Here is a 19086-nt window from a genome sequence, read left to right as displayed (position 1 = left end):
TATATATATATATATATATATATATATATATATAATATATATCTCTATATATATATACATACACATACACAGAGACCCCCACACACACACACGTAGGCACACACACACACACACACACACACACACACACACACACACACACACACACACACACACACACACACACACACACACACGTAGGCACACACACACACATGTAGGCACACACACACGTCCACACACACACGTCTACAGACACACACATGTAGACAGACACACACACACACACACGTAGACAGACACACACACACGTACACAGACACACACACACCTATACATACACACACCTATACAGACACACACGTATACACACAGACACATACGTATACACACAGACACACGTATACACACAGACACACGTATACACACAGACACACGTATACACACAGACACACAGACACACGTAGACACACAGACACACGTATACACACGTACACACGCATACACACACACGTAGACACACGTACATGTAGACACACACACACGTAGACACACGTACATGTAGACACACACACACACGTAGACACACATGTACACACGTATATACACACGTAGACACACAGGCACACGTATACACGCAGACACAAGTAGACACGCAGACACGTAGACACACACACGTAGACACACAGACACACAGACACACAGACATAGACACACACACACACACACGTAGACACACACACACACACACACGTAGACACACACACACGTAGACACACACACATGTACACGTAGACACACACACACATGTACACATAGACACGTAGACACACACATGTACACGTATACTCACACACATGTACACACACACATGGAGACATACACACACGGAGACATACACACACACGTATACACACACACACACACACACACGTGTATACACACACACACACACACACACACACACACGTGTATACACACACAAATGTACACACACACACACATGTATACACACACACATACTATGTATACACACAAACATGTATACACACACAAACGTGTATACACACGTGTATACACACATGTGTATACACACAAACACACAATGTCTACATACACACAATGTCTACACACACGTGTATACACACACACACGTGTATACACACACACACGTGTATACACACATACGTATACACACACACACGTACACATGTATACACACACACATACAATGTATACACACAAACATGTATACACACACACAAACATGTATACACACACGTATACACACACACACACACACACACTATCCCCAGCACCACCACATCAGCACACCGCTATCCCATGCCCCCCCCCCCCCAGCACACTGGCATTCTCTGCTCCCCGCCATTCCCAGCCCCCATCAACACCATCAGCACCCACACATCGGCACCTTTGCACCTCCCCCATCGGCACCCCCACATCCGCACCCCCACATCAGCACCAAACCCTCCCAAATCAGCACACCGATACAATCACCATCAGTACAGACACAGCAGCACTACCACCGCACATGGGCCGCGTTGACCACTCCTCACCCAAATGCCACACCCACACCACAAACATCCCGGGCAACGCCGGGGCTCTCAGCTAGTATATATATATATATATATATATATATATATATATATAGCTGTATGTACAATTTACTTTTAATAAACTTGCATTAAAAGCAAAAGAATGTATATGATCATGCTGATTAAAATTCAATATGACTACAAAAGTGTCTATTTTTATGAAAATTTAAAAATAAATAAACCTACATTTAGCCTATAATAGAAGTAATCCCCAAAGAACAGGGCATTACTGGCCAATAATGCCCTGTTCTTCGGGAATTACTACTTAAAGATCGCATATAGCCGACACGCGAAATGCATCAGAATCACATGTTCAGAAGATATCCACAAAACATATTTCAGTTTACGAAAATTGGGAGCCACGCTTGCATCGCGTTATAAGCGGATTCTCGTAACGGATCGCGTTTTTATATGAGTATTAGTCTATCAATATATGGAGGAGCGGCTCAGTGAGTAAAGACACTGACTGGCACTGAGTTTGAAGCAGGGGAACCACTTTATCTCCCTGTCCCTCCAATGTCTCTGGAAAGCGCTACGTAAAACTAGCAGCACTATACATGAACTTGCTATTATTATTATGATTATTATTATTGTTGAGACATCTATAAATAGTACAATGAAGAGAAATATTAAGCAGCTATAATTATGGTCAAAGTTACAACGATGAATATTGACAAAGTAACATTAGGGTAATGCAAAGACATGCTGTACAATGTATAAGTAGGGTACTGAAAGAGGGTTCCTCTCACAACTACTTTTTATGGAAGGTGCATCTTCTAGAGAAGCAACGAACAAAATAAGAATATTAATTACCTGTTCACAAGAAAGGCGGAAGACACCTTCCACGCCAGTCACTCCAAGTGCACTTTCAATATTTTGGGTCATTCGGAAGGGAACTTTTTCTGGAACACGAAGGCTCTTGCCTGTCAATAAGAATTCCCACTTTACAATCTATCTACTTAATTTTGGAAAGTTATGCAAATGTATTACAGAGCAATTCACTCCCGAGTTAGATAGATAGATATATCTACCTATCTATATCTAGATAAAAAAAAAACAACAAAAACACAACAGATCTTAATATGGAGCAGCTAACCTTTTTCAAAGCAAACGTTGTAGTCAATGTGAACCACTTCCCCAGTTGTCATGTCAATAAGTACATTATCCAAGTGTCTATCTCCAAGTCCAATGATGTAGCCAACCATTGACATCACAGCTGTGGATCTTGCATACGACTGAAATTAAACAATAAATACTAGTGTTCAGCATAACACACACAAATTACTGTAATTATTTCTATCAAACGAACAGCCAAGTTGCCACAATATCCCTTCAGTGCTGGAAATCCCCAAGTGAAGCTGAAGAGAATTAATGATGAATGGAGACTATTTGCTTTAGATCTGTTCTATGGTTTAAGAAGGCTATTATTACAGTTACTCAGCTAAACCAAAATAACAGCATTGCTGACTAGGCCTGATATATACACAGGGAGGCTGTGAGAAAGGTAGAAAGGGCAAAAGGCGATGGTACATAAGAAAAAAGTACAAGATACATTAGATTATTAGACAGATACAAGAGTTTACCAATAAGAGGGGGAAAGCTTAATAACGGCAACATGCACCTACTACACATAAATGGCACCTCCAATGGACATGGCAAACCCTCCACTTGCAAATTACCACTGACTGGTAACTAACCTGTGTAACCCTCCACCACTCATCAGGGGTGGCACATGAGCACCAAAGCTCTTTAGCAAGCAGATTGGGAGGTGTGGCTTCCATTAATTCTTCTAGCACTGACTTCATCACATTGAGAGGCCAATCGCGACGAGATACATCCAAACTGAGCCCTACCGCCTTTAAAGCTGGACTGATTTTACTGTAATAAAGCTCACTGGGACGAGGCACCATTGCAGGATTCTGGGGGGTTTGGTAGGAATCTTGAGCCTGTAAAGAAACCAACTACATGTCAACGTAAAATAATCCCACCGTTTGTCACAGGTGAACGATTGATAAAGTTGCCCTATCATGTTTATGATTCTCAAGCCTTCAAAAATGGGCAACCTTGCACGCAAACAAGAGATGGATATAAAACTCACTCCTAGTACCTTTTGTGCTTGCAAAGCAGCTTCTCTCTGCTGCCACCGCTTGTAAAGGCCAAATAGAGGAGTGGCGCCATCAACCCACTGGATAAGCCCCGATCGTGTGCCAAGCGGCGTGACGGAGTAATGCCTGGCGTGAAAATGGGGCGTCTCTTGACAATTTATTGTTGCAAACATGGTGTTCACAATAGACAAAAACTGCATTATTCTTTCATCGAGATGCAAATCTTCTAAACCTGTACGTGTGCAAACAAAAGCAATGTTGTGACGAGAACTTTTCATCAGGTACACCGTTTGTTTCAAGTTTAGTATACATCTAGTACAGGGGTGGACAACTCCAGCACTCAAGGGCCGACAACAGGTCAGGTTTTAAGGATATCCTGCTTCAGCACAGGTGGCTCAATCAGTGGCTCAGTCAACGACTTGGCCAGTGATTGAGCCACCTGTGCTGAAGCAGGGATATCCTTAAAGCCTGACCTGTTGGTGGCGGCCCTTGAGGCAGTCCAGAGTTGGCCACCCCTGTACTAGTTTGTGCTGTAATACAATAAATTTTTTGTCGAATATACCCGTTGGGCTGACTTTTGGGAACCATTACGTGTTACCTTTAAAGAGATAGGGGTAGTTCTTTCCATCGGAGCCAAAGAAGATGAGTTTTTTGGGCTTTGTTTTTGTCGGCAGAATGGTGATGGTACTTCCCACGCTGTGAATTGTGACCGTGTCTCTAGCGGACACTTCCCCCGGGAGAGCTATTTCGGTGCTCGTCATGGCAGCCAGACATGGACTGATTTCTTCCAGTCGTAACAGGTAGCTAGTGCGCTTCTGTGCTCTCTGTTGCAAGCTCAGCATAACCTTTAAGTACAATTCCACTCAAAATTAACATATCAATTTAAAAATCTGAATAAAAAGCCTAACTTCTTTCAGGAAACATTGTTTGCATGAAATCTAATATCCCATCAATCTTTACCCAGACCAAATCCATTACATAGAGGGTTAGAGATCCCATTTATAACATTCAATTTAGGTAACAACTGGCTTTACCTGTTAACGGTAAGATATTATTAGCTATGGGAATGTCTGTAACTGAATTTCCATGCGAGAAGCTATTTCAGACCTACTTGTTTGAACGGCATCCAGCTGTTTCCAGGGTTTGCTGGGTTTGAGGGATTTCGGAGTTTTTCCAAGGCATTTTCTATGGCCTCTCCGTAGTTGTCCTGAAACCATTTTTCATGGGGGGTTTCTGAGGGAGCTGCAGTAATGCTGCAGACGTGCTCCAGTGCAAACACAATGGGCTTCATCAACGCAGTGTGCTTTTCACGCATAATTGCTATCTTTTCCTCTCTAAAGAGAAATAAAACACAAATAAATCAGAAGTCAAAAAGCCAGTTGCTTACTTTACAGCAATGCATTATCGAGAACTTTGATGTATAACTTAAAGTCCTGTGTCATGTTTATATTTTGATACAAACATACTTTTACAGCTAATTTCTATGGAAAGTCAGTGATATATTATGTTATGAACGGGCACTGTGACTGAGGATAATGGCATAGATTGCATATGTGTGTATTTGATTTACTCCGATTTCTGAGCACATACTTGCGCAGGGTGTTATTGTTTTGTACTCTCTTCACTTCATCTTCCAGTTGCTGTATACGCCTGAGAACATACATGTGCTGCTGAAGTAGAACTCCAAGCCAGAGCTCATCCCAAAGAACGGTGACCCTTCGCAGCTCAGCTACCAGCATCTGAACCTGTGCCAAGCAGAAACTCTTTAGGTTACTACTGTAAAACACACATTCCACTCACAACACTAACCGTGGGTTAAAATTATGGCACCACTACAAAACGAATATCCCCTCTAAAGCCATGTCGAGTAATTGTGGTTGTTACGTCACTGTTGTGTGCTTTGTTTCCAGACAACCGGAAAAAATTCTTACAAATCCTGCAAGTGACTCTTAAAAATGTGTTTATTTTACCCCCTGAATTGTCATACTTTCTGTATTATGTAAATATGTATGCAAGCAGCTGAGAAATCTGTTCATCCCATAATGGTTAATGAAGATATGTACAGATCTGAAAATCTAGCTGCTATACCAGAACTCAAACCTTTAGTGCGCACACAAGTCACACTTGGCGTACAATTACTGCAGATACTCCCAACTAACTTGGATGTGCAAAACAGGTATAATGAATAGAAGGCATAATGCAGGGGTAGCCAACTCCAGTCAGGCGACACCAACAGGTCAGGTTTTCAGGATATCCCTGCTTCAGCACAGGTGGTTCAATCATTATGACTGAGTCACCTGTGCTGATGCAGGGATATCCTGAAAACCTGACCTGTTGGTGGCCCTTGAGGACTGGAGTTGACCACCCCTGACTATTCATTCGCTTGTGTTCTAGGACCCACTGATTCAGTGGGATGGACAAGCTTAATCTGAGCAGGAGGGGTCACAAGGCCACCCAAAGTTGTTACCCATTCACATTTAAACAGTCTTAGCAAGTTTAAATCCCAAACCCACTACAGTACATGGTTTTGAGCTTGCCAAGACTATTATAAGCAAAAAGGAACAGTGCAGTTTTAGAATGGTACGGCCAATTGAGTCACTGTTCCTTTAAAAGTAGGTTTGACAAGAATAAGGTGTATAGGAGGGGTAACAAATGTACTCACCTGTAACACCATGGTAGGATTGGCAGAAGACAGCTTGTCCACAATTTTGCTGTAGCAGTCCTGCATCATGGCCTGGTCTTCATTCAGGCCGTTCTTCAGCTCATCTTTGGTGCTCTCTTGGGAAGCCGGTGGACTTCCGTCTTCACATTCCTCACCCATGAGCTCGTCGTCCTGGATATTTCCCAGTAAAGTTGGGATTGCTGAAGAGAGCTTAGTTCCTGTGTTAACAAACGAACATATAATATTCTAAAATCGGAACACAATAACGGCAGGCTAACCTGCATTTTAATGGAACCATCACTTGTTCACAAATATATGCTTAAAAATCTAATATAAATATTTCTCACCATAACATTATAATCTTATTTACTCCAAGTAACATAATAATTACGGTACCCCAATTAATATGGTGGACATGGTCATGACCTGTGCTGGTACCCATTGTGTAAAGTAAAAAAAAAAAACTACATAAAAGTGGTGCGTACACAACAACGTTGTTAGTGACCCAAATGTGCAAGTGCTTATATCAAGAAGGAAAAAAGATTAATCTTAGTTACAAACAGAGAATCCATATAGGTCCTCCTTAAAGCTGCAAGATTGCCCGAAAAGAAAGGGAAGGGCTCCGGCGCAACTGCGCATGACAAAAGTCCAGACTGCTTCCGGATGAATATGGCAAAAACTTTATTGGCACATAACACACCAGGGCTACACCACGATCTCCCCCTCTACGCGTTTCACGCTCTAGTACAGCGCTTCGTCTCGGAGTGAAGGGTTTACTCATTTCCCTCCTACTCCGGTCAACTCAGTGGCCATACGTTGCTCCCTCACTCCCAGCCATACACGACTATGTTGACACCATAGGTGCAAACCACTGACTACCGAAGCGCAGGACAGGTTTTTCTTTGGTAAGTAGAGATTGCCCACATGAAACTATTGAAGTAAAAAAATTAACAAAAAAAAAAAAAAAAACTGAACTGCAGTTTTAAATAAGCATCAGTGCTACTAAAAAAAGATGGCGATTAAATGATCATAAAACATTTTTAGCGTACTCATTAGAGCAGGGGTGGACAACTTAAGGATATCCCCGCTTCAGCACAAGTGGCTCACTCTTTGACAGAGCCGATTGATCCACCTCTGCTGCAGCAGGGATATCCTTAATATCTGGCCTGTTGGTGACTCCTGCATTAGATCAATTTTGCTGTAAGAGCAGATGCACTTTCACCTAGTCTATATCTATATCGAGAATGGCAGCGCACACTGAAAAAAAGGCCTCAGCAGAGGCAGGTGTGGTGCACGGTAAAGGTAAATAGTTAGTCTGTAAGGATCCCTAGAGATCCAATATACCGGCACAGCACAAGAGATAATCACAAAAAGTGGGTTATTGGGTCCAAAATGCACACACATGCCCAACGTTTCGGTCCCCAGAGGGACATCCTTCATCCCTGCAGAAGGTCCCCCTGGGGACCGAAACAGGCATGTGTGTGCATTTTGGACCCAAGAAACCACTTTTTGTGATCATCTCTTGTGCTGTGCCGGTATATTGGATCTCTAGGGATCCTTACAGACAGAAAAAAAATATATAGATAGATATAGATATATATAATAAAGAGGGAACCACAACTCAACAACAATATATCTACATATGCTTAGAAAGTAATAACTCTACTCACCCGAAGACTGGGATTCGTTGCTCAGTGATATGCTACCCACTATTGCAGGATACAGAATAAGGTGTGGGGAGTCATGTGCAACGCGACAAAGTAAATTGCAGATGCTCTGGCGGACATAGACTTCAGGGTGATTTAGACGGGAAAAAAGCTGAGGAATTATTCCTGGAAAATAAAAAAATTATGGGTAAACAAAATGGGAAATTCTTAAAACATGACAAAGCAGCAAAACAGGTTTATTTTTTTGTAATTTTTTATTGAAGCAGGGGGTTGAAGGATTTCAGGATTGAAGCAGGGGGTCTCCATTGCTGGACTGTGTTAATTTCAGCTCTGGCCCCCCTGCTTACAGAGATACATACATCTGTAGCGGTGCCAGTACCTCTGCAGCCAGAGAAATAGTGTGCCTAATGAAATCGCGGAGTTTAAATGTCCCGCGTCACGTTAGCCAATAGGAAACTGTGTCGTCATCCGGTGCGGCTTCCTATTGGCCCACGTGACCGGGACATTTAAACTCCGCCATCCCCTTCAGAGGTAAGTATCTCTGAAGCAGGGGTACCCAAAGCTGAAATGAACAGTTCAGCTAAAGAGACCCCCTACTTCAGATAATAAATGTAATTTCAAAAAAAAATTAAGAAAATTAATCCTGAATTGCTGCTGTACCCTGTCCTGTGTTTTAAAACTACAGAGATTTAGCATTAAACCATTTGCACACACTGAACCACATGCCTGGAAATGGTGGGCCATATATATGATGCAGTACTTCCCAGCACCAAGAGATTCCTTATGGTCCATTGAAGTGAATGAGCCATAAAGTGTATAATGGCATAGCTCCTCTTAGTAACCATGGGCCTATGTTTCTTGTTTCTGGCCCCTTCTAGGCAATCTGCTAACGGCAAAGTATAAAAGATATTTAATTTTGCAAGTCACTGCTCTCTCCATTAAAACCAAAGAGAAAAGCAGGAGGAATTGGTTAAATATAATTAGAGATTAGGACTTGTCTAATTTGGCATGATGGGCAAGATGATCCTACTTTGAAGCAGCAATACAGTACGGGTTTCGCTTTTACATTTATTATTACAGGATAGAAGCAGCTGGTCTTCGGAGCTGAACTTACCTCCGCAGTGGTGCAGTTATCTCTGCTGTCAGAGAAACTGTGCTCCTAACATAATTGTGGCGTTTAAATGTCCAGCGGGCCAATAGGAAGCTGTGACGTCGTCTGGTGCGGGTTCCTATTGGCCCGCGTGACCAGGGCATTTCAACATGGAGATACCAGCACCCCCTAGGGAGGCAAATATCTCGGGAAGCAAGGGGTCCCTGGAGCTGAAATTAACACCCTGCGTCAACCCTGTAATAAAAATAAATAAATAAAAATGAAACCAGTATTGCTGCTTTAACAAATGAACTAAAACACTAATTTAAATAAAATATTAGAAAAAGTTAAAATGTGCAGGCTTCCATGCAGCATGATAGATGCAAAAAGAAAGAGCTATTATTAAATATTGGGTTTCAGTCAAATTGGATGTGTGTTGACCTTGCGTTCAGCCAGGGATTCTGGGTAATGACATACAAATGAGCACAGTGTGTCACTAATTCTTATTCACACATTGTTCTCATTTGCATGTCATTACCCAGAATCCCTGGCTGCCCATGGCAGCACTGTTGTACTAAGCGATCATGGGGAAAGACGGGGTTGCAGCCCTGTCAGACATGCAAATGTACCCACAAGTGGTATCTTTATTTACTTCAACTAGGAATACATTTAGAATTGGAATCCCCATATCATTTGAACATAAGATGATTTCAGGACTAAATAATAAAGATAGATATTCAGCATGTAACTAGTAAAAATAAGTAATTTAGTATTAAGTTAGAAATTATATTGGACAATTAGCTGCCTCTGCAAAGATAAGATTAATCAGTCTGAAGACAGGCAGGTATAGAAATGTTTTGTGCGATTTAAGACACTTTGCATGTTTAATGTCTGCCAAGTTGCAACAGTTTGGAATCAAAGGTTAGTTAAATAGTTAGTAAGACAATACAATAGAGATTGGTCTGAAAAGATAAGGAACGTAGAATTAACTATAGTTACTTAGTGAAAGAACAAAGAAGGGTCTTCTAAATCAAAGCAAATATTGCTAAAGGAAGAAACTGTTTTCTAATGTTGATGAGTAACCAAGAACATTTTTGCTGACAGTGAGAGAAACAGGTACTGTACAGTATTGCTCAAATGTATAAAGATTGTATTTGGATTTATATAGAGTTCAGAATCATTTAAAACCCCCAAGCTAAGAACAAGCAAGCTAAAGATTCTCCACTCCATTACTAAATTCTATATGGTGGAATGATGTAACCGACTGAGATGATGCTGTAAAATATGTTTTCTATTGTCTCTGAATAAACTGAATAAATTGAGAAAAGAACCGGACCGTGGACTATTTGATATATATTGAAAGGTGGGAAATCTAGTTGCACCCATCTAATGAGCAAATGTTCATAACTCTTCCACGTCACCTGCATTAGGCTGCGTCTATACTTACTCAGACGGAGCGGAGCGGAGGCGCACCCACGCTGCGCGATCACATCTATTGTCTATAGATGGCGCCAGCGCGCACATCAGACGGAGCTCACAACGGCGCGACATTCAAGAAGACAGAGACAAGTGATTTTTTGCGCGATGGCATCGGATGTGAGGTAGGAAAGTGACGTCCCCGCCGGAACGTCATTGACACGCCTCCAAATTTTCATTGCCACGCCCCCAAATCGCGCCCGCTGCATACCCTGCAAAGCCATGAAAAAGCTCAGGCTTTAGCAAGAGTATTGCAGCGTGTGCGCCTCCCCTCCGTTCCGTCTGCCTGAGTATAGACGTAGCCTTAGTTTGTGTTCCTTTTTGTTGCATCGTAAAACTAGAGGGATTCATGCTGAATGATTGTTCATTTGTATACCTCTCCATGGCGCTGTGGGTGTGGTTTCCAGGCCTTGCTCCAGGTACTGCCTAAGTTCGCCAGCATGTTTAACAAGCAATCTCAGTAGCCTTAATGTGGCCATCACAATGACATCATCAGTGCTTTGCTTCGAAGGGTTACTTAAACTCAGTCTTGGATCATCCTCATCCAAGGAAACCTGCAAAGGAGTTTGAGGTATATGATTGTGGAATCCTATAGAGGTAATCCTATATAGGTTAACAACTTGTCATGAAATCAAACTACATTAACAAAAGGACGTAGCATTTATTAGTTAATAAATGGTGTTTTCAAGCTTAAGAGCAAACGTCTCACAACCACAATAGGTGGCTATGTAATAAGAATTTCACTTTAAAGCGGCAATCCAAAAGTGCATTTTTTTTAAACATAGGATTGAAGAAGGATGGGTCTCCAGAGCTGAACCCAATTAAATACAGCTTCGGTACTCCCTGCTTCCAGAGATGTTTACCTCTCGTAGGAGGTGCGGTAGCCGCTTAGCTTGCAAGGATCACGCAATGGTGGAGTTACAAAGCTCCCGCGCCCTGTGGTCCAATAGGAAGCCGTGACGTAATCTGGTGCGGCTTCCTATTTGCCCACGTGACGCGGGAGCTTTAAACTAGCAGGAGATACCGACGCCCACTACGGAGGTAAGTATCTCGGAAAGCAGGGGGTCCTTGGAGTTGAAATGAGTGAAGTTCAGCTCCGGAGACCCCCTGCTTCAACTCGATGTAAAATGAATAAAAATAATTGCCTGCTTGGATTGCTCCTTTAAAGCACCCATCCCTAACGCATGTATTTTTTCTTAAATATATATATATGTATGTATATATGTATATATATATATATATATATATATATTTAACTGTGGGAAAAACAAACAAACACATGTAGGCAGGATTGCTACTTTAACTTTACAGCTATCTTGTTCTCTGTTTGGTGACTTTACCATTAGCGCAGTGTCAGGGACTAAATCCGTTCCACATGTAAGGGTTTATTTTGGCGTACCTGCCCAGCATTGAGTTTCAGGAAGGTGAAATAAGCACTGCAGGACAACTTGTACAGACTGAAGATTCTGTCCACCACTTTTCTCCAGAGTTTGATGAGACTATCGGATGCTGCCTCGTCCAGATCTGCTAGCCATGGGCAGCTTGTCAGCAGCTGTCGCCAAATTACATCCACCATGTCATTGCCATCGTTGTCTTCATTTTCAGTGATCTGAAGGGACATGTCTTCATCCTAACAATGTGAGACCGCGAAATGTAACAGACCAGGCTAAAACCAGCATGTGAAAGACATGGAATATCAACAGCATTCAACATTATATTCAATCTCACAACCATATAGAAAATGAGAGCCAAAACCCTTAATGGCCCCAGCAGAAACAAATAAACATTTGATTGCTCCTTACACAATAATGTATTAAGGGGAAAAACATTGTAGGGAATGATTATGCTCTTTGTTAGTACCCGGCTGTGCATTGGGGAAATTGAATATAGATTTCTTCCTACTGCGAAAGTACCTATGATCCCCCTTATGAGGCACGTCCGTGTGCAAAAAGTCTTGAGGTTTACGTTCGTGTACGTCGCCATGCTTTTACAGACGGACGCTGCTGGGACTCCAGGCTCGTTTGGTTGTTCGGGGGACCTGGTGCACTCGGCCCCAGCTATAGGACGACCACAGGACCTGTCCCATTTGTTGGAGCTCCGTGTTATGTTCTTAATTGTTAGTTACAGAAACTGTGTGATTTTATCAATACATTTTTAATTACACTGATCCCCAGTGCTTTTTGTCTGTTGACTTTGCCCGTTTGGCGATCCGGCTGGATTATGTCGGTGAGTGAACGGAACACTCGCACAAGATTGAAGCTGCAAAGGGGACGTTTTCTAATCCGTCTGGATATTCTATGAGACAGATTTGAAGAGTCCAGTGCACGTAGAAACTTTTCTGTTTGATGGTTGGATGTTGGTTTATAAGGATATGTAGTGACACTATATATCATTATAATCAGTGAAGATTACCGTGAAAAGGTTGGAAACACACATTTTAATTTTTGACCATGTATTTCTTGTTAACGTCTCACAAACGGAAGAATATTTCCATACCTGTATTCCAGCTGGCCGGCACATTGCTTGCCCAAGAATACCGTAGATCTTTTCTTTGTCATCTTCAGAAACATTGTCTGGTAGTATGCTCTGCACTTCAGATTTCTCCCTCTGCAATAATTTCACACCTTCTCCTTGACTGCAACGGTTAGGAAAATTATGTATTTTTTAAAAACAAAAACGCAGATTGTAAGAAATAAATAAAATAAAAAAACCTATTTCATATAGCGCTTTTCTCCCAATGGGACAAAGCGCTTCCCAATTACAGTATAGCGCGCGGTACGCAGCACATAGGATTGTTGCAGATACAGCACGTGCCCCGTAGAGCTTACAATCTATGATTTTGGTGCCTGAGGCACAGGGAGATAAAGTGACTTACCCAAGGTCACAAGAACCCGACATCGGTAATTAAACCAGGTTCCCCTGATTCAAACTCTGTTACTCCCACTCCATCGCTAAATAGCATCATTACAATGGACGTAACATTTTTAAAAACGCCTTATAAAGCACACGGTTGCCAAACAAATAATTAAACGTTAGTTATACTTTGGGACGGCCTCTTTAAATGACAATATTTTTGCTGATCTATACAGGTGAACAGCATTTGTTTTTACAGCTGCTAAAGATAAGTGCATTCTTGCATTTCTGAAAATAAATGAAACATTTGTCTAACAAAATTAAATACTTGCCTAGCATTGTCTACCACCTTCCTTCCCCATCTATATGCCCAACTGGCAAGCGCAGCCCAGGACTTGGCTACATCAGGGGCCTGCACGGATGATAAGTGATACAACTGGCCCAATATGAAGTCCGGTTCACCAACTCCAATACTCACTAATGCAAAGATAGCGAAGCACAAAGGATTATTTCAGTAGGCGACATGTCATATGTATGACTAAGGGAAGACCCCACGTCTTTGCGACATAGATGGATATTAGATATCTATATAACACTGGAGATATGAATGCCGACCTGAAAAAGGTCCAGAGGAAGCCTGAAATGGTCATTAAGTTACAGCAAAAAAATAATCACTTGTGAGCACATTCATATGTCTCAGACAGGTCTGCAACCCTGCCTTTGTCCACTGTCTCGTAGCATACAGTGCTTTCACTGCCCCCAGGGATTCTGGGAAATGACAGGCAAAGGAGCACACTGTCACCTTTTGCTTCAAATTCATTTTAACGTGGAGCCTTATAAACATATGCCTGCTCACAAAATTATATATTTATACAACATGGGGGAAAAACCCAAAGAGGAATAAAACCCCAACGTCCAACAATAGATTTCTAGCAATTAAGGTAGTAAAAGTTGTACCTTTACAGCAGCCGTCCCAGCTTCCTTTGTTTTAATTTACATCTGTTTCCCTTTAATATGTGCATCAATACAATCCACACAATAAGTAATTCGATAAATTGCTGATGGATCGGCAAAGATTCGGCTCAGGGGTCAACAAAATGGCTGTTAGTGCAGCAGAAGAGGACCAAAGATCATGTGACAAGGCAGTCACTAGGTACAATTGGTGCCCTGCTAGAAGGCTTGTTACATTATAATACATAAAAAATGTAATTCAGAGTTTAAAATTTTTTTTTTTAAAGGCTACAAGTATTTTCTCATAGTACAGAACTGATTTATTTAAAAAAATAACACACATGTAGGATATTGCTTGGACTGCAGCTTTAAAATGAATTTTATAAGAATATGTAGGATTACTAGTTATGCTTTAACCATTTCATAGAGGACTCACGAAGAGGCACATACCCAGTATCTTCTCTAGTGACTGGTGTAATCCATGATGCACAAGTTAAAAACCACATAGCTGTTGATTTTACAGGTTAAGTTACTTTTTTTGGACTGTTTTGAAAAGGCAGTATAAGGAATATTAAAATAAAAAGTATCACTACAAAATATTACGAATTTTCAACATGGAGTGTCGTAAAAGCTTCCGGAGGGATTACACCTGGGGTGGGCTACTCCAGTCCTCAAGGGCCACCAACAGGTCTGGTTTTTTTTAGTCTAAGACAGCCACCTGTGCTGAAGCAGGGATATCTTGAAAACCTGACCTGTTGGTGGCCCTCGAGGACTGGAGTTGCCCACCCATGAATGACACGGACAGATTACGGATTTTAAATCAAGCAAATATGAATCTAGTCATAAATGTTCACCTGTAGATTCACTCTCGATGCGTGGATATTCCTCCTCTGAGACATTTACAGGCGGCAGATCAATCAATGTATGGACATTTTTAGCGAAGGTAGAGAGAGCGGTAACGTTTGGCTGCTGACGCGCTCTATACACTTGCTTCATTTGCGGTGAAATCTCTTTCCATTCTGCTTGCACCCATTTAGCCAGGGTAAGGATTGACTTTGCCACTGCGTATTCTGCTTTTGCGGATTTACAAAACAATATGGCACAAGAACTCAGCATTTCCATTGCATGGGCTGACTGACCTGGATAGGATAGACACAAATAGTGGTGTCAGGTGCCATTGTACATGTACTTTTCTTTGCAATAACCTCTACTTTACTAAAGCCGACCACTAAAAATTTTATTTTGATAAATCTTACAGAGGAGAAATTACACAGTGTGGAGTTGAACAGCTTCGTGGCTGATAATTAACACCTCCTACATTAACCTTAGCCCCTTGCAGACGCACTTACCAGAACGCCCTCCTACTGTCTCTGTACGTTCTTCCTACCAACAAATTAGATTGCAAGCTCTTCGGAGCAGGGACTCCTTTTCCTAAATGTTACGTATGTCTGAAGCACTTCTCCCCTTTGTTTTATTTGTATTATTTGTTAATTATATGATTGTCACGTGTATTACTGCTGTGAAGCGCTATGTACATTAATGGCGCTATATAAATAAAGACATACATACAAGTTAAACTATCAAAGAAATAACATCATCAATTATCTTGCCATCAAATCTGGAAACTACAGAGCTTAAAAATGGATGGAAGCCAGGGGGGTTTCTGGGCTGAACCGTGCTAATTTCAGCTACCCAGCGGTAAAAGTAGCGCCAATACTTTTTGAAACCACCGTGTCACAGGAGTCAACTGGCCATTGCAATGGATGATGTTGTGAGCTTCATTATTGGTCTGCTTGACGCAGAGGATTTAAAACGGGCATTTTCTTTGCCCTGGAGGGGACTGCAACGCGTTACCTTTAATACCAAGTATCTCAGGAACAAGGGGGCAGTGGAGATGAAAACTGTGTTTCATCTCCGTTGGGCAAAAAAACTAAAAAAAATGAATAAGGAGGGCAGGGGAGATTTAAAAAACAAAAGTCAGGGGGCACTGGGGCTTTAATATTAAACGGGGTCTCTGTCTCTCCTTCGCCCTGTGCACTAAAAGTATTTAACAGTTTCAGCTTCACTCCAATTCCTTGTAGGAACCCTCTGCAGGACACAGCCCCTTACCAAAAGTTTGGTGTGCTTTGCTTACTAACTTATAAAACAGAGCAATCACTTTCAGCCGACCAGATTCATACGGACCTGCAGCATAGAGCAATTTAGCCTTTTCAATATCGAGCTCCGGCCCCCACTTCTCATCCATTTGCCCATGGACAGAAAGCTTTTTGAAATGATTCACTAAATCTTGTGCGTTGGTGACTTGTCCCAGCTGGATCTCGCTGCACTGAGCGAGCAGCCTCGTAGCGAGAGTGACATTTCCACGTTTTCGGGAACACTTTGCAGCGGTCAAGCCCAACTCCATAAGGTGACTTTTCACTGGCACAGTTTGATCTGAGAGCCGAAAACACAAACTTAACTGGACAGTTTGAGGTTCAAGTCACACACGACGCAAGTAAACTTCATAAAGAGAGCAGGGGCGGGGGGGGGGGGGGGGAAACAGATCGTAATAAACTAAACCCATCTGTCGTATTGGATGTAGCATGGGGGCTTCTATGTCTATTGTTGTATACTTGGTCACTTTACCAATAACACTCCAATATACACACACACACACGTTTCAATTCTGAGCTTGATATGACTTTGCATGTCTTAATGTAAATAACTTGAGGCCTGGGACCCGTACTCCTTATTTTCAGGTCACCTATCCCACTTATATTTTAATCAGGAGGTCCTGGTACACACGTGAATGAATAGTCTATAAAGATGCATCTTCCCCCTCCAGGAGACCTTTGCTGTAGCAACAAGCATATATGGGGGGGGGGGGGGGGGGGGGGTATACGTATGCATGCATGCGTATATATAAATATAAAATTTACAAAAAAAAATATTGCACTTTATTTTTCCCACTGTATTTATTAGGCTACTTCTGCTTTCTAACCAGTTTTAACTGCACATACAAAGCTTAATTGTAACCCCTTAGGCACTGCATATACATGTCACACATCACAGGCTGCTGGCTGTATTATTGTTTTGCTTCCTCTTTCCAGCAGGAGAGATATTAAAAAGACAGTATAACAGTACCAGTGTGGGAACTGCCAAAGAATTTAACTAAATGACCCATAAGAATAAAGTGAAAAAAACTACATAAATTTGACATTCGATGTAGCGTTGGGGCTGTTTTGTGCATTATTGTCAACTTCATATAGACGCAAGAATAGGTCTCTAAAAATAACCAATGCACAAAACGATCTGTAGATAGTAATGGCCTTTTCCAACAGAATTAAATCATACAGGGAAAAGAAACGAGTGGTTATCAGGGTCTTTTAACAATCACAGTGTATAACAATTATCTTATACGTTGTTCAGGTATAGGCTTGTGTAAATACGAAAAAGAAATTTAAAAAAAACCCACGGGCATAGGAAATATACTTGAAATTCGAATGTGTGAAAAGGATGCAGACACATTGAATACTGTTACATATCCCCAATATTCTTGGGAAAAACTACCTTTGATTTGGTCAGTTAACTGGTTTTGGTAAACAGTGTATCTTATGGCATGTATCCATGGCCTCACATCATGCTGTTTGCACGAACGCAAAGTTTCACTGAACAGCGGGATTAGACAATCCTATTTAAAAAGGAATAAAAAGTCATGCAAATGATTAACATAGATTTATACAAACCATTTTTATGGGTGGGGAAACATGTAACTAGGGTTGCTTCATTTTACAAACTTTAAATATGCACCATTTGCCCTTTTATCGGAATAGTATACTGTACAAATATTGTGAAATCTGTGTCTATGTTACTGGTACGTAAAGATGACTAATAACAGTTTATAAATGAAATAAATTCAAGTTCAGACCATTTCTTCAGTTACAAAATTAACTGCTTATCACATATCATCAAAACATGGCTTCACAGGATAGTCTGGCTTGGTTTATGTTAACAATTGTTAAAATAAATAAAAGAATCCAGATACCTCGGATGACAGTTTATTAGACACTGTATTCTCCAAAGCTGAGGAACAGTATAACTGCAGCGTCCCCAACATTGGAAGGGATTGAGAAACTGTCAGTGTGGAAAGTCTTAGGGGTCCCATAGCTATCCGGGCGGTTTGCTTCAGGTACTTTGTAAGATTTCTGTAATAAATCAAAACATAATAAAAAAAAACTACAAAGTTATCTCTCAAGGCCTTCCCAATTTGTTGAGAGGCGCATTGTTAGTTATTAAGCAACTTCAGCTAAGATAGGGGTTCCCAGCTTCAGTACTCAAGACCCCCCCCAACAGGTCAGGTTTTCAGGATATCCCTGCTTCTGCACAGGTGGCTCATTCTTCAACTGAGCCACCTGTGCTGAAGCAGGGATATCCTGAAAGCCTGACCTATTGGGGGGGGGGGGGGGTGGTTCTTGAGGACTGGAGTTGAGAACAACTGAGCTAAGCGGCCATGTCGGAATAACTACGCACATTTTCAAGACAGGCTCAATATGGTGAGAAAATGTATTACTGTCTAAACCTTCTTTAAATCTGCGTTACACTCCCCCCACCCCCAGTGGGCCCCCTTTCCTACAAGTCACACAAAAACATTGGAGGGCAAGTGTTGTGTGTTTTATTTTTTGTAATGAAAGGGTCCTGCGTCAATTTC

The 19086-nt window shown here is 41.6% G+C and overlaps 1 protein-coding gene across 3 annotated transcripts in view; it reads right to left on the bottom strand.

Moving 5' to 3' along the window:
* Nucleotides 1-19086, bottom strand: part of SMG1 (SMG1 nonsense mediated mRNA decay associated PI3K related kinase) — a 108299-nt gene that overhangs the window by 26806 nt on the left and 62407 nt on the right. For all 3 annotated transcript variants that reach the window (XM_075566070.1, XM_075566068.1, XM_075566069.1), the window contains exons 28-44: nucleotides 18424-18583; nucleotides 17949-18069; nucleotides 16584-16832; nucleotides 15254-15538; nucleotides 13781-13925; nucleotides 13092-13230; nucleotides 11995-12225; nucleotides 10972-11149; nucleotides 8033-8194; nucleotides 6363-6580; nucleotides 5291-5445; nucleotides 4812-5034; nucleotides 4299-4545; nucleotides 3703-3932; nucleotides 3293-3541; nucleotides 2692-2830; nucleotides 2409-2518 (exon numbers count right to left, since the gene is read on the bottom strand). In XM_075566070.1, coding sequence (XP_075422185.1) covers nucleotides 2409-2518; nucleotides 2692-2830; nucleotides 3293-3541; nucleotides 3703-3932; nucleotides 4299-4545; nucleotides 4812-5034; nucleotides 5291-5445; nucleotides 6363-6580; nucleotides 8033-8194; nucleotides 10972-11149; nucleotides 11995-12225; nucleotides 13092-13230; nucleotides 13781-13925; nucleotides 15254-15538; nucleotides 16584-16832; nucleotides 17949-18069; nucleotides 18424-18583 — 3241 coding nt within the window. The remainder of the gene's footprint in view (nucleotides 1-2408; nucleotides 2519-2691; nucleotides 2831-3292; nucleotides 3542-3702; nucleotides 3933-4298; nucleotides 4546-4811; nucleotides 5035-5290; nucleotides 5446-6362; nucleotides 6581-8032; nucleotides 8195-10971; nucleotides 11150-11994; nucleotides 12226-13091; nucleotides 13231-13780; nucleotides 13926-15253; nucleotides 15539-16583; nucleotides 16833-17948; nucleotides 18070-18423; nucleotides 18584-19086) is intronic.

The sequence above is a fragment of the Ascaphus truei genome, chromosome 11 (genome assembly GCF_040206685.1).
Source record: "Ascaphus truei isolate aAscTru1 chromosome 11, aAscTru1.hap1, whole genome shotgun sequence".
Lineage (NCBI taxonomy): Eukaryota > Metazoa > Chordata > Amphibia > Anura > Ascaphidae > Ascaphus > Ascaphus truei.
Note: the sequence above shows the minus strand (reverse complement) of the source record. Positions and strands in the feature narration are given on the sequence as shown.